Below are 22780 nucleotides of genomic sequence, written 5' to 3'. Positions count from 1 at the left end.
CCAGTCAGGCAGGGGCCAAACTGTGTAAACAGGACTCTTCCAAGCAGGAACTGATTCATCCATCACCAATCTAAAACCAGGAAATACAGCTGGGAAACAAATACATTTACAACTGTCCAATTACAATATTCATGGACCAAGCACCCCAGTCCATAGATTGTAATGAAAAGGAACTGCAGATGCTGGTTTACACCAAAGATGGACACAAAGTGCTGGAGTGACTCAGCGGATAAGGCAGCACCTCTGGAGAAAATGGATAGGTGACCTTTTGGGTCGGGAGACTTCTTCAGACCAAAGATCCCAGCTCGCTATAGGATCTTTGCTTTCGACTGGAGGGGCAGGGGGGCGTAGAACGTCTACATACACTTCCCTCCCTCACCCTGTTTCCTCCCCCTTCCTCCACTAAAAGCTGGTGAACCAGTCCCACAGTTCATAACAATGGGGCCACAGCATCCTTTGCCTATCAGGGAACCACCCTGGCACTCCCCTCCCCCAGTCACCATAGTCTGTCTGAAGAAAGGTCCCAACCCAAAATGTCACCAAACCATTTTCTGCCGAGATTCCGCCCGACCCACTGAGTTATTCCTGCATACACTGTCTATCTGATTGTAAGCTCAGTGGCAGTTCTTCTGCAATCAACACTTGGTCCAAGAAAAAAAAAAAAAACATGGGTTAGCTGGAAAAGATGTTGGCTGTTTTATACAATGGTTGTTGTTGTTGTGTCAGAGCTAGAAAACTGAATGTAACTGTCCATACAACACAATCTTGGGACATCAAGTGGACACAAAGTACTCTGTTCTGTTATGTTTTAGGGCAAATATATATACATATTTTTTATTTTGTTTAGTTTTGAGATAAATCGCGGAAACAGGCCCTTCGGCCCACTGCAAGCGCTGTCAGGGAGCAACCCTACAGCTGAGCCACCATGCCGTGATCTTTAGTCGCTTCAGTTAAATGTACAATCTGGTTAGCAATTACACACTGAACTCAGTTTCCGAAATTATATTCTCTTGGATTCACTGGAAACTAATTTCAAGCACAAAGAGCAGTAACTACTATGTGGCTGAAGTCAGTAAACCTGACGTGTCCACATTTCTATCCACAGGAGTCATATTCATTAATATGATATTGCTGTGTTAGCAAAGCAATAGTCTGTTAATTGTGTCCATGAGGAGAAAGACAACAGCCATTAATGACTTTATAAATGCAGGTGTGTCCTTTTAAATCAACATTGGCATTTGCCTTGAGGGTTCATGATTTCATGCCGAGTCTATTGCCCACAATAACAGGGGGCAGCACAATGGCTCAGCGGTAGAGCTGCTGCCTTATAGCACCAGAGACCCGGGCTCCATCCTGACCACGGGTGCTGTCCGTACAAACGTTCTCCCTGTGACCGCGTGGGTTTTCCCCGGGTGCTCCGGTTTCCTCCCACACTCCAAACAACGTACATGTTTGTAGGCTAATTGCCTTTGGTAAAGACTATAAATTGTACCTCGTGTGTAGGATAATGCTGGTGTACGGGGAACGCTGGCCGGCACGGACTCGGTGGGCCGAAGGGCCTGCCAATGTGCTGTATCTCTATAATCTAAACTATTGAAAATCATCTGTTATTTTTAAACCCACCCTCCCCATCAAGTTCACGTTAACAATATCACAGATCGGACCCTCGAATATACTAATAACTACAATACAAACACATCGTTAATAGTCTATCTACTTCAAATGTTCACGTCACTTGGATTTCGGCAGAAAACAGCTTTGCTGTTGAATTGACAGTAAATGGCACAGACAAATAAGGTGTTTTCCTGCCAGCCCCTTCCTCGCACACCGAGATGACCAGGCATTCCCTGTTCACAATGACAACCTCTCTCCTTTGGCCACCCAACTTCAACCATCTCCCTGGTAGGGTTACCCGGTTGAGCAGGTCCATGACAGACACAAAATGCTGGAGCAACTCAGCGGGTCAGGCAGCATCTCTGGAGAAAAAGGAGGAGGTGACGTCTCCGGACGGAACCCTTCCTCAGATTGAAAGTGCAGGTGGGAGAAAATAAACTCAAGGTGAGAAAAAGTCAGAAGAAATCGGGGCCAGCAACAGATGACCTCAGCTCATAGTGGGCCCATTGTGGGCCGGGGAAGATGTGATAACAAGAGGGTTACAAGGATACCACCAGAGGAACAGGTAGGAGAACTAGGGGGAGGGGGGGAGAGGGGGAAATGAGGGGGAAATGAGGGGGGAGAGAGGGGGAAATGAGGGGGGAGAGATGGGGAAAAGAGGGGGGGAGAGGGAGAAATGAGGGGGGGGGGAGAGGGGGGAGGGGAAGAGAGGGGGAAGAGAGGGGGAAAGAGAGGGGGGGGAGAGAGAGGGGGGGGGGCGAGGGGTGGGGAGAGAGGGGTGGGGAGAGGGGTGGGGGGGAGAGGGGTGGAGAAGCAGGGAAAGGTAGGGAAATGGGGGAAATGTAGGAGAGACTTGAAATTAGAGAAATCAATGTTCATGTGGGACTGCCACGGTGGCAGCAGCAATAGAATTGCTAGTTTACGGAGCTTGCAGCGGCGGAGACCCAGGTTCGGTCCCGACTACGGGTGCTGTCTTTACGGAGTTTGTACGTTCTCCCCGTGACCGCGTGGGTTTTTTCCGTGATAATCGGTTTCCTCCCACACTCCAAAGACGTACAGGTGTGTACATAGGTTAATTGGCTCAGTGCAATGAGAAAAACAACCAGAGTACAGAATGAGAGTTACAGCTACAGAGAAAGCACAGGTAAAAAAATAAACCCAACACAAAAGGGGATTTGTAAAGTTGAAAACAAACCAGACTGCTCAAACTGCAACTCATCCCCAATTTTGTGGGTTAAGATTGGGTTTCTACTTTGAGCAATGTGTGAAGCCAATTGCTTCCATTGGCTTCATCGACACTTCACACTGCCTCGGCACGGCCACCAGCAAAATCGAGGACCAGACTTGGTCTTCTCCCCTCTCCTATCAGGCGGTAGGTACAGAAGTTTCAAAACGAATACCTCCAGATTCAGGGACAGTTTCTTCCCAGCTATTATCAGGAAAATGAACAGTCCACTCATCAGCTAGAGTCTGGCCCTGTCCTCCCATCTACTCATTGGAGACTTTCTTTAATCAGACGAGATATAATGTTATACCTGGCCCTGTATCCATTATCTGTACCTTGTGGATGGCTCCATTCATATATAGTTTTTTGGTGTATTCATGTCTAGTCTATTCTTTGACTGGATAGCATGCAAACAGAAGCTTTTCACTTTACCTCATTACAGATGACAATAAAACACTAAACTAATGTAATGGGAAAAGCACCTGTAATTATTTTCCTACCTTTTCCTCTCTGACGCAACAATCGAGGTTTTGTGCAAAATGTTTGAGCAGTAAGGTGTCACCTGACTAACTATAGGCCATACAGAAACCAAATACAGACACAAAAAGCTGGAGTAACTCGGCGGGTCAGGCAGCGTCTGTGGAGAAAAGGGAAAGGTGGCATTTTGGGTTGAGACCCTTCCTCAGACCCCAATCGTCACCTGTGTTCAAGAAGGAACTGCAGATGCTGGAAAATCGAAGGTACACAAAAATGTTGGAGAAACTCAGCGGGTGCAGCAGCATCTATGGAGCGAAGGAAATAGGCAAGAGGCAATAGGAAATAGGCAACGTTTCGGGCCGAACCCCTTCGGGATTCGGCCCGAAACGTTGCCCATTTCCTTCGCTCCATAGATGCTGCTGCACCCGCTGAGTTTCTCCAGCATTTTTGTCTACCCCCAATCATCACCTATTCCTTTTCTCCAGAGATGCTGCCTGACCCGCTGAGTTACACCTGCTTTTTCTGTCCGTCTTCATTCAAACCAGCATCTGCAGTTCCTCCCTACACACACTGAAACACAATGCTGGCATGTAGCAGTCCAGCAGTGGGTATTCTTTCCATCTGCTGGGTACTCCTGGATAGCCAAGACTATTAGGCTTCAATGCTTGCCTACACTGATCCCAAATACTTGCACAGGACCAGGCTGGGAACATAGACAGCAATGCCAAGCTGCCTGGCTGGACTTGCCTTTGCCAACTGAACTCCGAACAAGAAAGAGAAGGCACAAAGAAAATTAGAGATACAGCACGGAAACAGGGCCTACGGCCCACCGAGTCCGTGCCGACCTGCGATCCCCACATATTAGCATTAATCTACACACACTGGGGACAATTTACAATTGTGCTGCACCAATTAACCTACAAACCTGTATGTCTTTGGAATGTGGGAGGAAACTGGAGATCACAGGTCACAGGGAGAACCTACAAACTCCGTACACAGGCAACCTTGGTCCCTCTGTATTAGCCGGGACATCCCGTGTATTGGGCTAAATTGGTTTGTCCCGTATGGGAAAGCCCTTATCCCGTATTTGACTGCTATTACTCGGATCGAGGGGACTGTCGGGTCGGAGTGCCGTGTCCGGCCCCGCCTCACCAGTCCCGACGTAGTGCAGCCCATGGAGAGCAGCAGCACTTCCCTCGTGGCCCCGTCGGTCGGCAACCCGGCCAGCTGTCCGACCTTCGCTTACCGCCGACACCACCACCCCTCCTTCCAATGGCCAATCATCGGTTCATGATTTTGGACGGGGTGCCAGACTTTGCGTGCGATCTCGCGTGGGCCTAAACTCCTCAGCTGGCCCGCCGGCTGGGCTTTGTGTGGTCAGTCCAGCACCCGGGCCAACTCACCATTACACCCAGCCACCGCCGAGTCGGTCAGCGAATTGTCGTCGGGAATTTGTCCTGTATTTTGTCCCTTATTTGGGAGTGAGAAAGTCGGCAACCCTACCCATAGTCAGGATCAAACCCGGGTCCCTGGCACTGTAAGGCAGCAACTCTACCACTGTGCCACCGTGTGGCCTTAAGAAATGGAACAAAATTAAAATGAGCCTTTTGAGAATGCAGCAGCAGTATCTCATGAACCTTTTTTGCTAGTTTAATATTGCACAAACAATAGGCGCATTGTGGTTTAGACAGAGTCAGCTGTGACAACATCTCTAGACAGCCACTAAAAGAGAAAGTTTTCTGGCAACCTGCTTGTACTCACTCTGATAGGGCTCGCCTTTATTGACCAAAGGTTGTGGCATTCTGCTTAATAGCTCTGGTTATCATCCAATTCCGCAGTAGACCAGTCGAAACAAAATAACTGAACAACAGGAACCGATGATGTAATGCTCATAAACCGGCAGGTGAGCAAAGATTCCACGTCAATATATACACTGTGGACTCGTGCCCTTTATTGTGGCTCAGCCCAGCAAGTACTTTGGACCAGTTTCACTGTTCCGTACCATTTCCCATTTATACAAATACTTAAATATTGCAAAAGAGCAGACACAGGTCGTTAAGGGAACAACACATTCAGGGGGAAACAATTATGGACAGATGCTAAAGTTGGAGCTCCAACATTCCAATTTGATCTGTTCTCAGGACTGAGACAGGTCATTGCTTCTGCAGTTGGTTTTTGCCAAGTTGCCTCGAATACTTTGGTCTTATACAGGCGACCCCTGCTTTCCCAGCTGTTGAAGTAATGGAAAATTACCCTTACAGTTTTCACAAATCCCTGCATGAAAATTGGGAGGGGGACGGTGGGGAGGGGGGATGGTGGGGAGGGGGATGGGGACGGCGGGGGGGAGACTGCGGGGGGGGGGGGGGGCGGTGGGGGGGGGGGGACAGTGGGGGGTGGGGCCAATATGTGTGATGTACTGGGCTGCAATCATAACTCTCTGCCACTTCCTGCAGTCTTGGGCAGAGTAATTGCCAAACCAACCTGTGATACATTCCGACAGGATACTCTCCATGGTGCATCTGTGGGGGGGAAATTGATATCCAAGCCAACTTTTGTTAGTCCTCGAAAGAAGTAGAGGCATTGTTGTGCCTTCTTGGCCATTGTGATTCAGTTGGACAACTTGGGCCGAAGGGCTGCATTACTCTACCACTCCAGCCATGGGTCACAGGAGCCAAGCGGCAGTGGATTATCTGCCACATCACAGTGTTGCCCTGCTCTAAAGAACAGAAAACTCAAGATTGCTGTTCTCATTAAAGGTGGAGAGGGCCGATTTCAAAACGTCGTGGGGAATTATATGGTTAGCGAGAATGAGTTGGAAAATCATCTGAAAATAAAGGGGGTGGCAAGGAAATTTGGATGACCAGAAATACAAGGCTGGTCCAGTGGGAAGCATCACACATAGATCTGTTGCAACTGAACCCAGCAGACTTGCAGAGGAACATTTCCTTTTTGTTACCATTGGGTAACCAGAACACAAACTAGAACAGCATAGGAAGGAGGAAAGAAAGAAAGGGAGCCAAGGATATCAAGGAAATTCTCAAGAGTTTGGATAGGTGTCTAGAGGGAAACCAGGGATACAGGTGAAGGGCGGGGGGAGAGTAAAGGGATGCTCAGTCTGCTAAATGGTATAAGCATTGTGATCATTGATTTTATTGCAAATAAATATCGCTTGCCCATTAATAGGATAGCACGCAACAGACACTTTTCACTGTACCTCGGTACACACGACAATAAACTAAATGACACTAAAACTTAATAGGCGTCCCTCTCAATTGGCCGTGTCTAATTTTCCTCAGTTGCTCAGTCAAGAAACTTATCTGCTCAGACTGAGACCAACATGCCCTTTAAATCGAAGGAATAATCTTCTCTGGAGCCTCCACGCCAACTCTTCAGCTTGGTTATCCAACTGGAGTAAGGGGACAGGAAGTTCGCAGACAATACCATCTTACTCCATTCATTAAATATGCTGATATCTCCCATAGAATTCAGGGCATGCCACAAAGCACCATTCTCATGAGCAATCAATGCCAAGTAGGATAGAGGGATGCAAGAATTTTATTTTAAAAAGTAAGCAAGTATAGATTCATTTTTGATGCACATTGATTGCGTTTGTTCCTAAAATGATGTACCCGTCAAGTTGGGAGCCAGTGGTACATAATTCACATAATGAAGCGCCGAGATCTGGTCTCTGAAGATTGAACCATGTTAGAATAATTGGAGCTCTCCTCACTCTTATATTTTGTGCTGCACCGATCTTTAGTTACAACTGATACAAACCATGTTGGAATGATACTGGAGTTGAGTCTAAGTCTGACTGCACAATGCAATCCCCAAATCTTTTAAGCTTTTATCCCAATAGTCTGGGATGAATTCCAAGTCTGCAGGGTGAAAGGGCAATATTCTAACTCAATGCAACATCTCACTCCCTCAGGGAAAATGAATCCGAGTTCCAGATGAATGCACACACATCTGCTGTATGATCCTTTACAAACTCCATTCACTCTGAACACAGCTTCGCTAACGCACTTGTGAGAACGGCTCATTTATTGCCTTCTATTCCACGCAGCTCCATAGCGGCACAGCAATATTCCAGCTTGATGGGAATAAACCCGTTTGATCGCCAACCTATTCTCTTCCTTCCCAACGCATTAACATTTTGCTGGATGACACAGCACCAATACAAACTCCAGTGGCCCACTCACCTAATTATTGATCACAATTGATCTTTGGTGAGCAACTTGACATATAGCACAAACTTGGCATCTAAAATGGGCAGGAATCAAATTTTCCTCCCAGACAACAATCTCTCCCAACTCCCGTCTCTCTTCACCTATCTTCCAATCTCCCCCCCCCCCCCCCCCCAAATGTGTATCCACCTATCACTTGAGGGCTTTGTCCCATCCCACCTCTCTTTACAAAGTCCTCCCCCCCCTTCCACTGGAATCAGTAAGGAGGAGGATCACAACCCAAGATGTCACCTGTCAATTCCCTCCACAGATACTGCCCGACCTACTGTGTTCCTCCATCACTTTGCGTTTAGCTGAAGATTCCAGCATTTGCAGTTCCTGGTGTCTCAATGTCTCCTCACTGGTGTTCATGACAGTTATTGCAAGAGGTGAAAGGTTGATCCCAATACAGGTCAGTTATTGGTAGTCAAGCTTTCATTAGAGATCAATCAAGCTTTAAAGAATATATATCATGCTCCAAAAATGGCAAGAATAGGGCGGCATGGTGGCTCAGCGGGAGCTCCGGTTTCATTCCACACTCCAAAGACCTGCAGGTTTGGAGGTTAATTGTAAATTGTCCCTAGTGTGTGTAGGATGCGGGAATCGCTGGTTGGTGCGGACTCGGTGGGCCGTAGGGCCAGTCTCCGCAATGTATCTTGAAATTAAACTAAAATGGTTGTTGCATCTTCAACTGATAGGAAATGAAGGGAGATCATTCCCTGCTCTGATTCTCTTTAAATGGTCCAAAATTAGACCTACCTCTGGCAATCTTCTCTCTCTTTCTCTAACGAAGAGATGTGTGTATTGTACCTGACTTTCCTCAGCCCACAACTAAGAGTAACAATCTAACCATATGAGCTTTGAGATAGGGCGGCATGGTGGCGCAGCAGTAGAGTTGCTGCCTTACAGTGCTTGCAGCGCCAGAGACCCGGGTTCGATCCCGACAACGGGTGCTGTTTGTATGGAGTTTGTACGTTCTCCCCGTGACCGCATAGGTTTTCTCTGAGATCATCGGTTTCCTCCCACACTCCACAGACGTACAGATATGTAGGTAAATTGGCTTGGTAAATGTAAAAATTGTCTTTCGTGTGTGTCGGATAGTGTTAATATGTGGGAATCGTTGGTCGGAGCGGACCCGGTGGGCCGAAGGGCCTGTTTCCGCTCTGTATCTCTAACTAAACTAAAAATATACCAATAACTATGGGTGGATCTTAAATAAATATTATTTTCCAAATTGCGATGATGCAACGTGCTTCAATATTCAGTTGTTGCCTTTGAGGTCCATGTGCGAATGAAAGTTTATGCCATTTCTTAGTCGACTTCCTAGATGATCATCTTTACCCGTTTCCCACTCTGATAGAAAGGAACAGGAACAGAAACACAACTTAAGCGTTCATTATGAATTGTAGCAAAAAAAATAAAGAATATCTGGAAAAGGGGTCAGCTGCTTAAGATGGAGAAAGTGGTGAAAATTCTACTCTGTAGGAGTACAATTCTTTCAGAGAGTACTGAGGCTGAGTCATAGTGAGAACTTGCAAGATCAAGATGGATTGATCTTTGGAATATGGGAGAGTCGGGTTTACTAGGAACAGATAGGGGTGGGAGATTGCAACCTTCACGTGGTCCACCCTGTTTCCACTAATGCAATCAACCCGAAGTGCACAAACAAATAGATCAAACAGAACAAGTTGACCTCCAACTTTAGGCTGTGCAAGCCATACGCATGGTGCCGTTTGTACAGAGTTTGTACGTTCTCCCCGTGACCACATGGATTTTCCCTGGGTGCTCCGGTTCCCCCCACCCCCCCCCCCCTCCCACCACAATCGAAAAAGACGTCCAGTTTTGTAGGCTAATTTGGCTTTTGTAAAAATTGTAAATTGTCCCTAGTGTGAAGGATAGTGCAAATGAACAGACATTGCTGGTCGGTGTGGACTCGCTGGATTGAAGGGCCTGCATCTCTACACTAAACACAGTTCAGAAAGCAAACTTTAAGAGTAGAGACTGCATGGAAGGCTTAAAAGTACAACAATCTCCAACAGAATTGAGCATAGAGCATTCCAATCCACTAGGAAACATAGAAAAGGCCATTCGGCCCTTCGAGCCAGCACCGCCATTCAATATGATCATGGCTGATCATCCAAAATCAGTACCCCGTTCCTGCTTTTCCCCCATATCCCTTGATTCCCTTAGCTCTAAGAGCTAAATCTAACTCTCTCTTGAAAACAGTTTTGCAAGAATAAGAGTATTGCATTCATTAGATAAACAAGATGACAATTAAGAATTATTTGATAACAGAATTAAACTAATTGGCCTTCAGGAACTGGTATAATTTGGAAATGAAATGAAAGCATTAAAGCAGAGAAATGCTCAAATTAACTGCATGACATTTAACAGAATTAAGTTGAAAGCTAGTTGAAAATGTTATTTAATTAAAGCATTTAAACTAACCCAGCAAGTAAGAATTTAATTTTTCCGTTTTCAGGACATATGACAATAAAACACTCATGACTAGATTATTAAATAATGCTTCAGATTTGTATCTTCATTTCCTGACTGCTACGCAATTGCATTGAACACAATTTGGCTGAATAGTAAAAGGTTCAGTACTTCAGTACAAAGCAGAACTTCTCAAAATCGATTTTGTTCAGTTAAAACTATTTTCATTTGTAGAATGCTTTCTATTGAAGCTGGGAAGTTGAAGAGGGAAAAAATAACCCTTGTGCCCCAACTACCAGGCCATTTGCTATGGCATCTGATGATCTGGTCTGATTCAGGGCAAACAAAATGATGAAAAATAAGCTGAAACGGGACAACTGTTACTTGTCGACATGTGCAGTCTGCTACATGAAACATATTCTGCATTTAATTCCTTGCACCATAGAATCACGAGATTGGTTCTGTCTGAGAGGGTAGTTCTGTCAACTTCGTATTTCTTTATGACATAGACAAGTGTCATTCGGCCCATCAAGTCTATGCCATTTTTCCAACCATTCATTTTCCAGACTCATTTCCTGTAGCCTATTGTGTCACTCATGCCCATTGATAGCCCTTGATTAGCCCAACAGCCAACTACACAGCAGCCAGTTCGCCCTCCAGCAAGCGCATTCTTGGTTAGGAAGGAAGTGCAGATGCACAAATAGACACAAAATGTTGGAGTAACTCAGCGGGTCCACCTGCATCTCAGGAGGAGAGGGTCTGAAGAAGGGTTCTGACCCAAAACGTCACCTATTCCTTTTCTCCACGTTGAGTTAATCCCTGCATTTTGTATCCATCTTCAGCACATGCTTGGGACAGGGTAGGAAGCTGAAACATCTGAGGGAAACCCATTCAGTCAGAGGGAGAATGTGCAAACTCAACACAGGCAGCACTGGAGGTCAGAACTGAACCCAGTCACTAGACCATGCTGTACTGCCCCATTTTCAATTACATGTAGTGTGCATAAATTGAGTAATGTAGTAATATTGAATAAATGCCAACACTGAAACAAGTGACACACAAGCAGTATGTGAAGAGCTCTTGTTTAATCTGTAACTGGGTCAACAAGTATTTGAAAACTCCAATTCTCTCGATGCCATGATTTATCCAACAGCATCTAATCAACAAGCTTCGTCTGATTTAGTTACAATGCCATTAACTAAGAATCCAATTATAGCAAATATGTGCAGAGTAAGAGGATTGAAACATTGGCCTGCAAATGAAAACTAATCAAAAGACAATATATTCAAAAAATGGAGAATTATTAAAACGAGAAGTTGCTGACACAGTAAGATTCAATAAAAACTTACAGAAGATTTGTGTAATTTCTTAAAATGGAGAAATATTTGTTGACCAGCTTGGATCCAATAGCTCAACGTAACTTACATGTGATCATTTTATTATTCAATGTCAATGATCTTTATTGTCGGAGCCTCACTACAACTCCCAATTAACTTTGATCAGCTGACTCCTATGTGTAGATATGGTGTCCATATTTAAGGATCTATTCCATTCAGGGCAGCACAGAGAATGTTCAGTAGATTGATTGGATAGGTTGTCTAGTGAGGATAAAGTTAGCAGATGGTACATCTTATACTGTACCTTCTGGGTGTGATACGGAAGATGCTGTGATGATGTTTCCAGAACAATGGGGCAGTGTCTCAGGAAAACTGATTGGGTGAATGCACAGGACACGAGGGGAATTGATAGGGTGAATGTACAGTTGGGCCGAAGGGCCTCTTTCTGCGCTGCAGGATTCCAAGGCAAAATAATACCCCCTTAAGGCTGAAGGAATGAAGAATATCTTCACTCAAAGGGCTGTACTCTTTGGACCTACTCTATCCCATTGTGAGCTACAGATGCAAAATCAGTAAGAATATTCAAAGCAAAGGTGGACTGATTGTGGAACTTTGGGGATGACAAAGATTTGAGAAGCAGGTGAGGAAATGGAGCCAAGGCCAACAATCAGATAAGCCTTGATCCTACTGTAGGTTTGTGCGACCTTATGTCCTATTCCTGATCTTATATTCTTAAGCCAATTTCATCATTGTAATGCCTTTCATAGACGGCACAACCTCCAGATCTAAGCAAAGGTGATGTACAAAAGAACCAGATGTGCCATAGGTGGTTAGTATTTTGTGTCTCGTTGGAAGAAAGGGGGATGAATGAGAAAAAAGTGGAAAGAGTAACAACATTTTCAAAAATAATTTTTAGTGCGTCACGGTGGTGCAGCGGTAGAGTTGCTGCCTTACAGCGCTCCAGGGGCCCACGTTCCATCCTGGCTGCTGGTGCTGTCCGTACGGAGTTTGTACATTTTCCCTTGCATGGGTTTTCTCCGGAAGCTCTAGTTTCCTCCCACACTCCAAAGGCGTACTGGTTTATACAATAAATGGCTTGGTAAACATTGTAAATTGTCCTTAGTGTGTATAGGATAGTGTTAGCGCTAGTTACATAGAAATATAGAAACATAGAAAATAGGTGCAGGAGTAGGCCATTCGGCCCTTCGAGCCTGCACTGCCATTCAATATGATCATGGCTGATCATCCAACTCAGTATCCTGTACCTGCCTTCTCACCATACCCCCTGATCCCTTTAGCCACAAGGGCCACATCTAACTCCCTCTTAAATATAGCCAACGAACTGTGGCCTCAACTACCTTCTGTGGCAGAGAATTCCACAGATTCACCACTCTCTGTGTGAAAAATGTTTTCCTCATCTCGGTCCTAAAAGATTTCCCCCTTATCCTTAAACTGTGACCCCTTGTTATGGACTTCCCCAACATCGGGAACAATCTTCCTGCATCTAGCCTGTCCAACCCCTTAAGAATGTTGTAAGTTGGCATGGACTCGGTGGGCCGAAGGCCATGTTTCTGCGCCGCCTCTCTAAACTAAAACAAAACAAATTGAAACTAAACTTGAAGGCTGCAGAAAGTAGACTGACGAGGTTACTACACCAAAAATCCACCATAGCCATAGTCTCCTCCAATGGCGCACTCTCAGTGATTCTATCTAGAAACATAGAAAATAGGTGTAGGAGGAGGCCATTCGGCCCTTCGAGCCAGCACCGCCATTCATTGTGATCATGGCTGATCGTCCCCAATCAATAACCCGTGCCTGCCTTCTCCCCATATCCCTTGATTCCACTAGCCCTTAGAGCTCTATCTAACTCTCTCTTAAATCCATCCAGTGATTTGGCCTCCACTGCCCTCTGTGGCAGGGAATTCCATAAATTCACAACTCTCTGGGTGAAAAAGTTTTTTCTCACCTCAGTCTTAAATGACCTCCCCTTTATTCTAAGAGCATATCTGCTGCAAACTGTAACAACACATGAGTGCCCAGGGCCAAGATATTATGGGTCGTCCCCTAAATGGATTAATCTTATAAACCGAGGCCAGGGAATCTTTTAAAGCTAATGCCGCAGATGGTAGTCTAGACACCACACACACATACACAGGGAAATTGAATCACAACACACAATAGATGCCCCAGCAAAATTGTTAGAACAAGCTTTTTATCTAACATTTAAAAATGAACCCTAACTAAAATAATACGCATCCAATAATACGTTCAAGACTGAGATCTTGTTACAAGTTTATTGAACAAAACAGGCTTCAGAGTGTGTGAATTGAAGGCCACTTTAAACTCAGCAGTTTAAAACAAAACAAAAAGGAAAATGGATAACAGGCAGGGCAGCATTTCATTCTCGGGAATTAATATTAAAGTTCAACGCAGAACTTACGGAAGTAATCCCAGGAGAGAGCTCAAGGCTACAAGTGAACTCCTGTAGGGTTGAGAACATACTCAGGAACATTACAAGGATGTGCTGGCGCTGGAGAGGGTCCAGAGGACGTTTACGAGAATGATCCCAGGAATGAGCGGGTGGACATATGATGAGCGTTTGACGGCACTGGCCTTGTACTCGCTAGAGTTTAGATTAAAGGATGAGCGGGGACCCTATTGAAACATACCAAATAGTGAAAGACCTGGATAGAGTGGATGTGGAGAGGATGTTTCCACTAGTGGGGGAGTCTAGGACTGGAGGTCATAGCCTCAGAATTAAAGGACGTTCCTTTAGCAAGGTGATGAGGAATTTTTTTAGTCAGAGGGTGGTGAATCTGTGGAATTCATAGCAACAGAAGGCTGTGGAGGCCAAGACAATGGATATTTTTAAGGCAGAGATAGATAGATTCTTGATTAGTTTGTGTGTCAGGGGCTATGGGGAGAAGGCAGGAGAATGGGGTTAGGAGGGAGAGATAGATCAGACATGATTGAATGGCGGAGTAGACTTGATGGGCCGAATGGCCTAATTCTGCTCCTATCACTTACCAAATGAATTCCCAAATACTTCCCTCCTGTACTCCACAGCTCAATAGGCGCTAGTTCTTCCTGTAAGGTCCTGTAAAGGGTCAACCCTTTCAGGCGATGAGCTCTGGGTCACAACTAATCACAACTGATAGATTATTTCCTTCCCTCACAGTGGGGAAACGTTGATTCCGCTGTGTGGGGATGTACATGTTAAATTCTATCGTGTGTTGTGTTATTTTTATTTGTATGGCTGTATGGCAACCCAAATCTCACTGTACCAAATAGTACAGTGACTCTAAATGTAAACTTCAACTTGAATAGATTGGAAAAAAACTTTCCCCCAATATTGTAACGTTATTTTTTTTATAACTGCACTAACGGAAATTAGGGCGACATGGTGGCACATCGGTACAAGATACATTTATTTGTCACATGTAGCAATTGCAACAGTGAAATGTGTGGTCGCCATACAGCCATACGAATAATAGAGCACAACACACGATAGTCTTTAACACAGACATCCCCACATAGAAGGATCAAAGTTTCCCACTGTGAGGGAAGGCTCCAAAATTCAGTCATCCTCCTGTGTTGTCCTCCCGTGGTCGGGGGGCTCCCGAACCCCCCGCTGTCGCCGCTACGGGCGGCCCGATGTTCAGGCCCGCTCGCCGGGGTGATGGAAGTCCGACTTCGGGACTGGAGGACATCCTCAGCGGCTTAGACATCCGAATCGGCCACCTCCTACCAGAGTCCACGGCTCCCGAAGACCACAGGCCGCGCTGGGTGGAGATTCAACGCTGGCAGCCCTCAGTAGAGTTGCTGCCTTACAGCACTAGCAGCGCTGGACACCTGGGTTCAATCCCGACTAAGGGTGTTGTCTGTATGGAGTTTGTACGTTCTCCCTGGGTTTTCTCAGCGATCTTTAGTTTCCTCCCCCACTCCAAAGACGTACAGGTTTGTAGGTTAATTGGCTTATAAGTGTAAGTTGTCCCTAATGTGTGTAGGATAGTGTTATCGTGTGCGAGGACCACTGGTCGGTGTGGACTCGGTGGGCCGAAGGGCCTGTTTCCACACAGTATCTCTAAACTAAAACGGCCTTTCCTGTTTACACTGTCTGAGCTCCTTATAAATTTAATTCACCTTAATTAAGGTGAGTTCAATGAGGTACAAAAAAAATGATATTATTCATCACAATTAAGTATTTTCCCAACTGCCTGTTACACAGAAAACAACCCAAGTTTATCCACGGATTCAGGGGCAGCGGAACCCCCAAGGATTATTCCATTGGTCCCTGCCATCTTTCATAAACGCCATGATGATCTGATGTCCGCACACAAGATTGATATTAGATTGGCCTTGATGGGATTGTTTCTCCAATACAAGATACTGACAAGAAGCTGCAATAAGTATATCTTCTAACAGGATTACATGAGCTGTATTTAGTCTATGACACTTTAACTGGTTATATAATTCATCTTTGGCGTGTTTAAACACAATTGCTTTTTCAATAGCACTCGGTTAACTCTCAGATCTTCCTGGTCGCAAGGACAAGGCAACAACGCTGTTCTATTCAAGGCTAGGAGATTAAAGAGGATAGTTTTTCCGCCGGCATTTTCTGATGTGTATTTAATGACAAATCATTCAAAATGTTGGCAATTGCTTGGAAGCACAAGGAAGAAAGGATATTATCTGAACGGCACGGGTAGCACAGGTGGTGGAGTTGCTGCCTGGCAGCAGTCCCGGAGACCCGGTTCGAGGTGAGAGAATGATCCCGGGGATGATTGGGTTAACCTATGATGAGCATTTGACGGCTCTGGCCTGGACCCGTTGAAAATTGGAAGGCCTGGATAGAGCGGATGTGGAGAGGATGTTTCCACTAATGGAGTGTCTAGGACCAGAGCCCATCCTCAGAATAAAAAGACCTGCCTTTAGTAAGGAGATGAGAGCATTTCTTTAGCCAGAAGGTGGTGAATCTATGGAATTCATTGCCACAGACCAGCTGTGGAGACCAAGTGTTTGGGAATGTTTAAAGTAGAGATTGACAGGTAGTTGATTAGAAGGGTATCATAGATTACGGTCAGAAGACAGAAGGATGGGGTTGAGAGGGAAAGATAGATCAGCCATGACTGAATGGTGGAGTAGACTCAATGGGCCAAATCGCTTAATTCTGTTTCAATGACCATAAGTCCCTTTCCCTCCACAGATGCTGCTTGGCCTACTGAGTTTTTCCAGCTGTTTTTTCTTCCATGGATTCTCTATAGTTTCAATCCACATTACAGCAACCTCAGAACATTGCATGCAAGCATAGGAAGGATAAACATATAGAACAGAATTATAAAGTGATTAGGGAGTCAGTAGATTTATCTCGCTAATTGGCGAAGAGTTTTAAAATGGGCGTCCAGTCACTCTAGGGTTTGTCACGTTGTGAGTTATGCCACAAGTGGCTGACGTAACCGATACCAGAGGCAGCTGTTGGTTTGTACACTAAACAAACGGCCATCTCATGGGCAGCACAGTGGCGCAGTGGTAGAGTTGTAGGTTCGATCCTGACTACAGGTGCTGTCGGTACAGTTTGTACGTTCCCTAGTACATGCCCCCAATGACCACATAGGTTTTCTCTTGCTGCTCCGTTTTCCTCCCACACTCCAAAGACATACAGATTTGTAGGTTCACTGGCTTTGGTAAGTCACAAATTATCCCTAGTGCGTAGGATAGTGCTGGTGTACGGGGTGATCGCTGGTTGGCATGGACTCGGGGGTGCCGGAGGGCCTGTTTCCACGCTGTACCTACAAAATAAAGTCTTTATTATGGAGCCAAATTTTCAGACACGCCCTAACCGACAAAAAGGATATGTTAATAATTTCCAAGAACATTGATGTCGGGCCAAGTCTGTCAGAAGCTCCCTCTTTTCACCATCACTTTACTTTGGCATGCCTTGCTCCTGGGATTTATAATGATTTTAGCTGATACTTAAATATGAGCAAGGAAGCTGCTGCTTGTTAGCACTGTAGCATCATCTGAAGCCAGGTTGTCCAAGTGCCTGACAGAATACAGAGCAGGAGAGATGAATTTCTAATCACGGGGACCGGACATTTCAGCTAAAAGGACCCACGTAGGCGCTGAAGCTGAATGGCCGCCTTCTATACCTGGTGTTTCTATGATGCCAGGAACCAAGCCAATGCTGGGGCTCTTTCCCCTGCGAGGGTCAACCAAGCAGTCACTCCTCAGATTCTGTCCCACAGTGAAGTATCATTCGTTTCACCACGCTTCCAGCTGATGGAGCACAATCTGAAGCACATCAGTCTGAAGAAGGGTTTTGGCGCGAAACGTTGCCTATTTCCTTCACTCCATAGATGCTGCTGCACCCGTTGAGTTTCTCCAGCACTTTTGTCTACCTTCGATTTTCCAGCATCTGCAGTTCCTTCTTAAACTCTCGAGCACAATACTCAAATCTGCCACCGTCTCCATCACAGGAGACGGACTATTGGCCGACATTCCAGAGTGGTGAATCTCTGGAATTCTCTGCCACAGAAGGTAGTTGAGACCAGTTCATTGGCTATATTTAAGAGGGTTAGATGTGGCCCTTGTAGCTAAAGGGATCAGGGGGTATGGAGAGAAGGCAGGTACAGGATACTGAGTTGGATGATCAGCCATGATCATATTGAATGGCGGTGCAGGTTCGAAGGGCCGAATGGCCTACTCCTGCACCTATTTTCTATGTTTCTATCTATTACAAACCCACTGACTCCCATAGCTATCGAGACTATACTTCTTCTCACCCTGCTTATCCCCTACTCTATTCCCCACTCCCAATTCCTCCGTCTACGCCGCATCTGTGCCCAGATGGCACAATGGGCTAAGTGTTCGGCTGGCAACCGGAAGGTAGCTGGTTCGAATCCCGCTTGGAGTGCATACTGTCGTTGTGTCCTTGGGCAAGACACTTCACCCACCTTTGCCTGTGTGTGTGAATGTAATTATGTGAAGCACTTTGGGGTCAATGCAAGTTGACTAAAAATGTGCTATATAAATAAAGAAATTCAATTTAATTTAATTTTTAATTTAATTTACATGGTCATCGGAGATGTCCTCATTCTTTCAGAAACGGGCAATAGATGAGGCTCTCACTCAGGTCTCCTCAATATCCCGCAGTTCCGCTATTGCTCCCCCTCCCCCCATATGCAACAAGGACAGAGTCCCCCTTGTCCTCACCTTCCACCCCATCAGACGGCACATACAGCGTATAATCCTTCAACATTTTCGCCACTTCCAACGGGATCCCACTACTGGCCACATCTTCCCATTTCCACCCCTTTCTGCTTTCCGCAGAGACCATTCCCCCCGCAACTCCCTGGTCAACTCGTCCCAAACCACCCCCTCTCCGTTTACTTTCCGCAGGAGATGCAACACCTGTCCCTTTTGCCCCCACCCCCGACTCCATCGAAGGACCACAACAGTCTTTCCAGCTGAAGCAGAGGTTCACCTGCACCTCCTCCAACCTCATCTACTGTATCCGCTGTTCCAGGTGTCAGCTCCTGTACATCGGCGAGACCAAGCGCAGGCTCGGCGATCGTTTTGCTGAACACCTCTCGTTTTCAAGAGAAACTTAGTTTTAGCTCTTAGGGCTCACGGAATCAAGGGATATGGGGAAAAAGCCAGAACAGTATCAGCCATGATCATATTGAATGGCAGTGCTGGCTCGAAGGGCTGAATGGCCTAATCCTGCACCTATTGTCTATGTTTCTATGCTCAGTCCGTCTTAACCTACCTGATCTCCGGGCTGCTCAGCACTTTAACTCCCCATATTATCTAAATGGTGGCCGACTAGGAAAAGGGGAGATGCAGCGAGACCTGGGTGTCATGGTACACCAGTCATTGAAAGTGGGCATGCAGGTGCAGCAGGCAGTGAAGAAAGCGAATGGTATGTTAGCTTTCATAGCAAAAGGATTTGAGTATAAGAGCAGGGAGGTTCTACTGCAGTTGTACAAGGTCTTGGTGAGACCACACCTGGAGTATTGCGTATAGTTTTGGTCTCCAAATCTGAGGAAGGACATTATTGCCATAGAGGGAGTGCAGAGAAGGTTCACCAGACTGATTCCTGGGATGTCAGGACTGTCTTATGAAGAAAGACTGGATAGACTTGGTTTATACTCTCTAGAATTTAGGAGATTGAGAGGGGATCTTATAGAAACTTACAAAATTCTTAAGGGGTTGGACAGGCTAGATGTAGGAAGATTGCTCCCGATGTTGGGGAAGTCCAGGACAAGGGGTCACAGCTTAAGGATAAGGGGGAAATCCTTTAAAACCGAGATGAGAAGAACTTTTTTCACACAGAGAGTGGTGAATCTCTGGAACTCCCTGCCACAGAGGGTAGTCGAGGCCAGTTCATTGGCTATATTTAAGAGGGAGTTAGATGTGGCCTTTGTGGCTAAGGGGATCAGAGGGTATGGAGAGAAGGCAGGTACGGGATACTGAGTTGGATGATCAGCCATGATCATATTGAATGGCGGTGCAGGCTCGAAGGGCCGAATGGCCTACTCCTGCACCTAATTTCTATGTTTCTATGTTTCTATGTGGTGATTTAATGAATTAGTTATTCTACTCTTTAGTCATTTGATGAGCATTAAGTTGCCTCGGTCTCGGAAGAATACCGAATACCTCTTCAAAAATAAAATCATATTGCACAGTTTGAAAAAGCCATCCAAACAGCCTTATTCTGAAATCCCACCTCAAACAACACAAAAATTAATATCTTCCCAGTTTTACAATCTGGTTGGGAACATATGAAATTGTGAAAGAAGGAACTGCAGATGCTGGTTTAAACCAAAGATAGACACAAAAAGCCAGAGTAACAGCAAGACAGGCAGTGTCTCTTGGCCTCCTCCATTGTCAGAGTGAGGCCAAGTGCAAATTGGAGGAACAACACCTCATATTTTGCTTGGGTAGCTCACACTACAGTGGTACGAACCCTTGCTTTCCCTCTCTCTCTATCCCCTCCCCCTTCCCAGTTCTCCCACCAGTCTTACTGTCTCCGTTCGTCAGTCTGAAGAAGGGTCTGGACCCGAAACGTCACCCATTCCTTCTCTCCAGAGATGCTGCCGGCCCCGCCCCGCTGAGTTACACCAGCATTTTGTGTCTGCCTCCAATCTGCCACATTGCACATGCAAAACTGGAGCGCACCCTGCTACGCTACCAGGCCTACAAAGATCCTTTACCACCAAGCCAACATGTGAGTGGGCAAGCGGCAGGTATCCTGCACTTACGTAGAACATAGAACAGTACACTACCGCACAGGAACAGGTCCTTCAGCCCACAATACACGTGCTGAACATGATCCCAGGTTAAACTAATATCCTCGCCTGCATGTGATCCATATCCCTTCATTACCTGCATATCAATGTGCCCGCCCAAAAGCTTCTTAAATGTCACTGTCGTGTCTGGTGCCACCACCATCCCTGACAGCTCGTTCCAGGCACCCGCTACTGTGTAAAAAAAAACTTGCTCCGGATATCTCCTTTAAACTTTGCTGCTCTCAAACTTAAAGCTATGCCCTCTAGTTTAGTTTGGAGATACAGCGTGGAAACAGGCCCCTTGGCACACCGAGTCCACGTCGACCAGAGATCCCCGTACATTAACATTATCCTACACACAATAGGGTACATTTTCCTTCTCTAACTTCTTTTCTAAGGGTCTTTCTTTTCCCAACACTCTCTTGCACTTCACGACTCTTGCGCACTTTCTTTACTTTCCTTACTTTGATCTTTTTCTTAAAGCTCAAAAAAATGAAGCGGTACAAAAAATGTATTAAGATATATGTGTTGTGTATTATTGTAATTTACCGTAATTCTAATAAAAATAATTTGAAAAAATAAAATAAAAAAAAAACAAAAAAAAAACATTATCCAACACACACACTAGGGACAATTTACAATTTTACAGAAGCCAATTAGCCTACAAACCTGTGCGTCTTTGGAGTGTGGGTGTAAACCGGAGATCCCGGAGAAAACCCACGCGGTCACAGGGAGAACGTTCGTACAGAGAGCACTCGTGATCAGGTTCAAACACAAGTCTCTGACACTTTAAGGCAGCAACTCTACCACTGTGCCACCGTGCAGCCCAATTTTTGATATGAAGTCTTCGATATTTCCAGTCTGGGAAAAATATTTTGACTGTCTATCTATGCATCCCATAATTTTATGTATTTTCACCCAAACACCCAATGTTCCAGAGAAAACAAAACAAGTTCATAAGCTCATAAATGATAGGAGTGGAATTTGGCCATTCAGCCCATCAAGTCTACTTCGTCATTCAATCATGGTTAATCTATCTCTCCCTCCTAACCCATATCCCCCGACACCCATACTACACCAAGAATCTGTCTACGCCTCAAAAATATCCATTGGCTTGGCCTCCACAGCCTTCTGTCCGAATTCCCTGTACGTCCAAACTCTCAATGTAGCTAAGACCGTCCAATCCAGGCAGCATGATGATGAACTTCTTCTGCACTCTCTCCAATGCCTCAACATCCTTCCTATAAAGGACCAGCCAGAGCTACACACAATACTCCAAACCCAGCCTAACTAAAGTTCCATAACGCTGTAACATTGCTCTGGCATGTTCAGAACCATTATATCTTCAGAAGATCTCTGAAAAATCTCCTGCACTTCACGTTCCAAGGAGGTCAATCAACAGATAATTAGTAAATCTATTCCCCGGTTTGAGTTGCAGCCATTCATTTTCACCACTTTCATACCTTGCATGCAGCCTTCAAGCCTGCGAATCAGCTCATAGGACCTACATCTATCCAGGAGGGTCCTGATTGCAGGGAGTGGGTCCAGAATGATGGTCTCCGGGTGCGAATCAATATAATCCTGAAAAGAAAGATACAGTACTTGAGCATATTTCCTCAGCACATGTTCTACTACAAGAGGAACCCCAGACTGAGGGTGGCACGCACCCATAACAAAGCCAGACTTAATTTTCTGCAAGAGGAAGATATGTTGGTGAGCTGCATATTGAGGCAACCGCCCCAAAACCGTTCTTCCACTGCACCCTGATCACTGGCTTGTGAAAATCTGTTCCATGTTCCGCAGTTGTCAGGTCCTGAAAATGTCATAGAGTCATTGCCATAGTGCAGAAACAGGTCCTTCGGCCTAACTTCCCCATACTGACTAAAATGTCCCATCTACACTAGTCCCACCTACCTGTGTTTGGCCCATATCCCTTTAAATCTGTCCTATCCATGTTGCTGTCTAAATGTTTCTTCAACTTCGTAATAGTACCTGCCTATCTCCTCCGGCAGCTCATTCCATACATCCACCACTCTTTGTGTGAAAAAGTTACCCCTCAAGTTCCTGTTAAATTTCCCCCCCCCCCTCACCTTAAACCTATGGCCTCTGGTTCTCATTTCCCCTACTCTGTGCAAGAGACTCAGTCAAATCTATTCCTCTCATGATTCTGTACAC

At 45.6% G+C, this 22780-nt stretch overlaps 1 protein-coding gene across 3 annotated transcripts in view; it reads right to left on the bottom strand.

Annotated features, from left to right (window-relative positions):
- Positions 1 to 22780, bottom strand: part of itpk1 (inositol-tetrakisphosphate 1-kinase) — a 213062-nt gene that overhangs the window by 33443 nt on the left and 156839 nt on the right. For all 3 annotated transcript variants that reach the window (XM_033027747.1, XM_033027746.1, XM_033027748.1), the window contains exon 5: positions 22069 to 22186. In XM_033027747.1, the coding sequence (XP_032883638.1) occupies positions 22069 to 22186 (118 nt within the window). The remainder of the gene's footprint in view (positions 1 to 22068; positions 22187 to 22780) is intronic.

Source organism: Amblyraja radiata, chromosome 9 (genome assembly GCF_010909765.2).
Source record: "Amblyraja radiata isolate CabotCenter1 chromosome 9, sAmbRad1.1.pri, whole genome shotgun sequence".
NCBI lineage: Eukaryota > Metazoa > Chordata > Chondrichthyes > Rajiformes > Rajidae > Amblyraja > Amblyraja radiata.
Note: the sequence above shows the minus strand (reverse complement) of the source record. Positions and strands in the feature narration are given on the sequence as shown.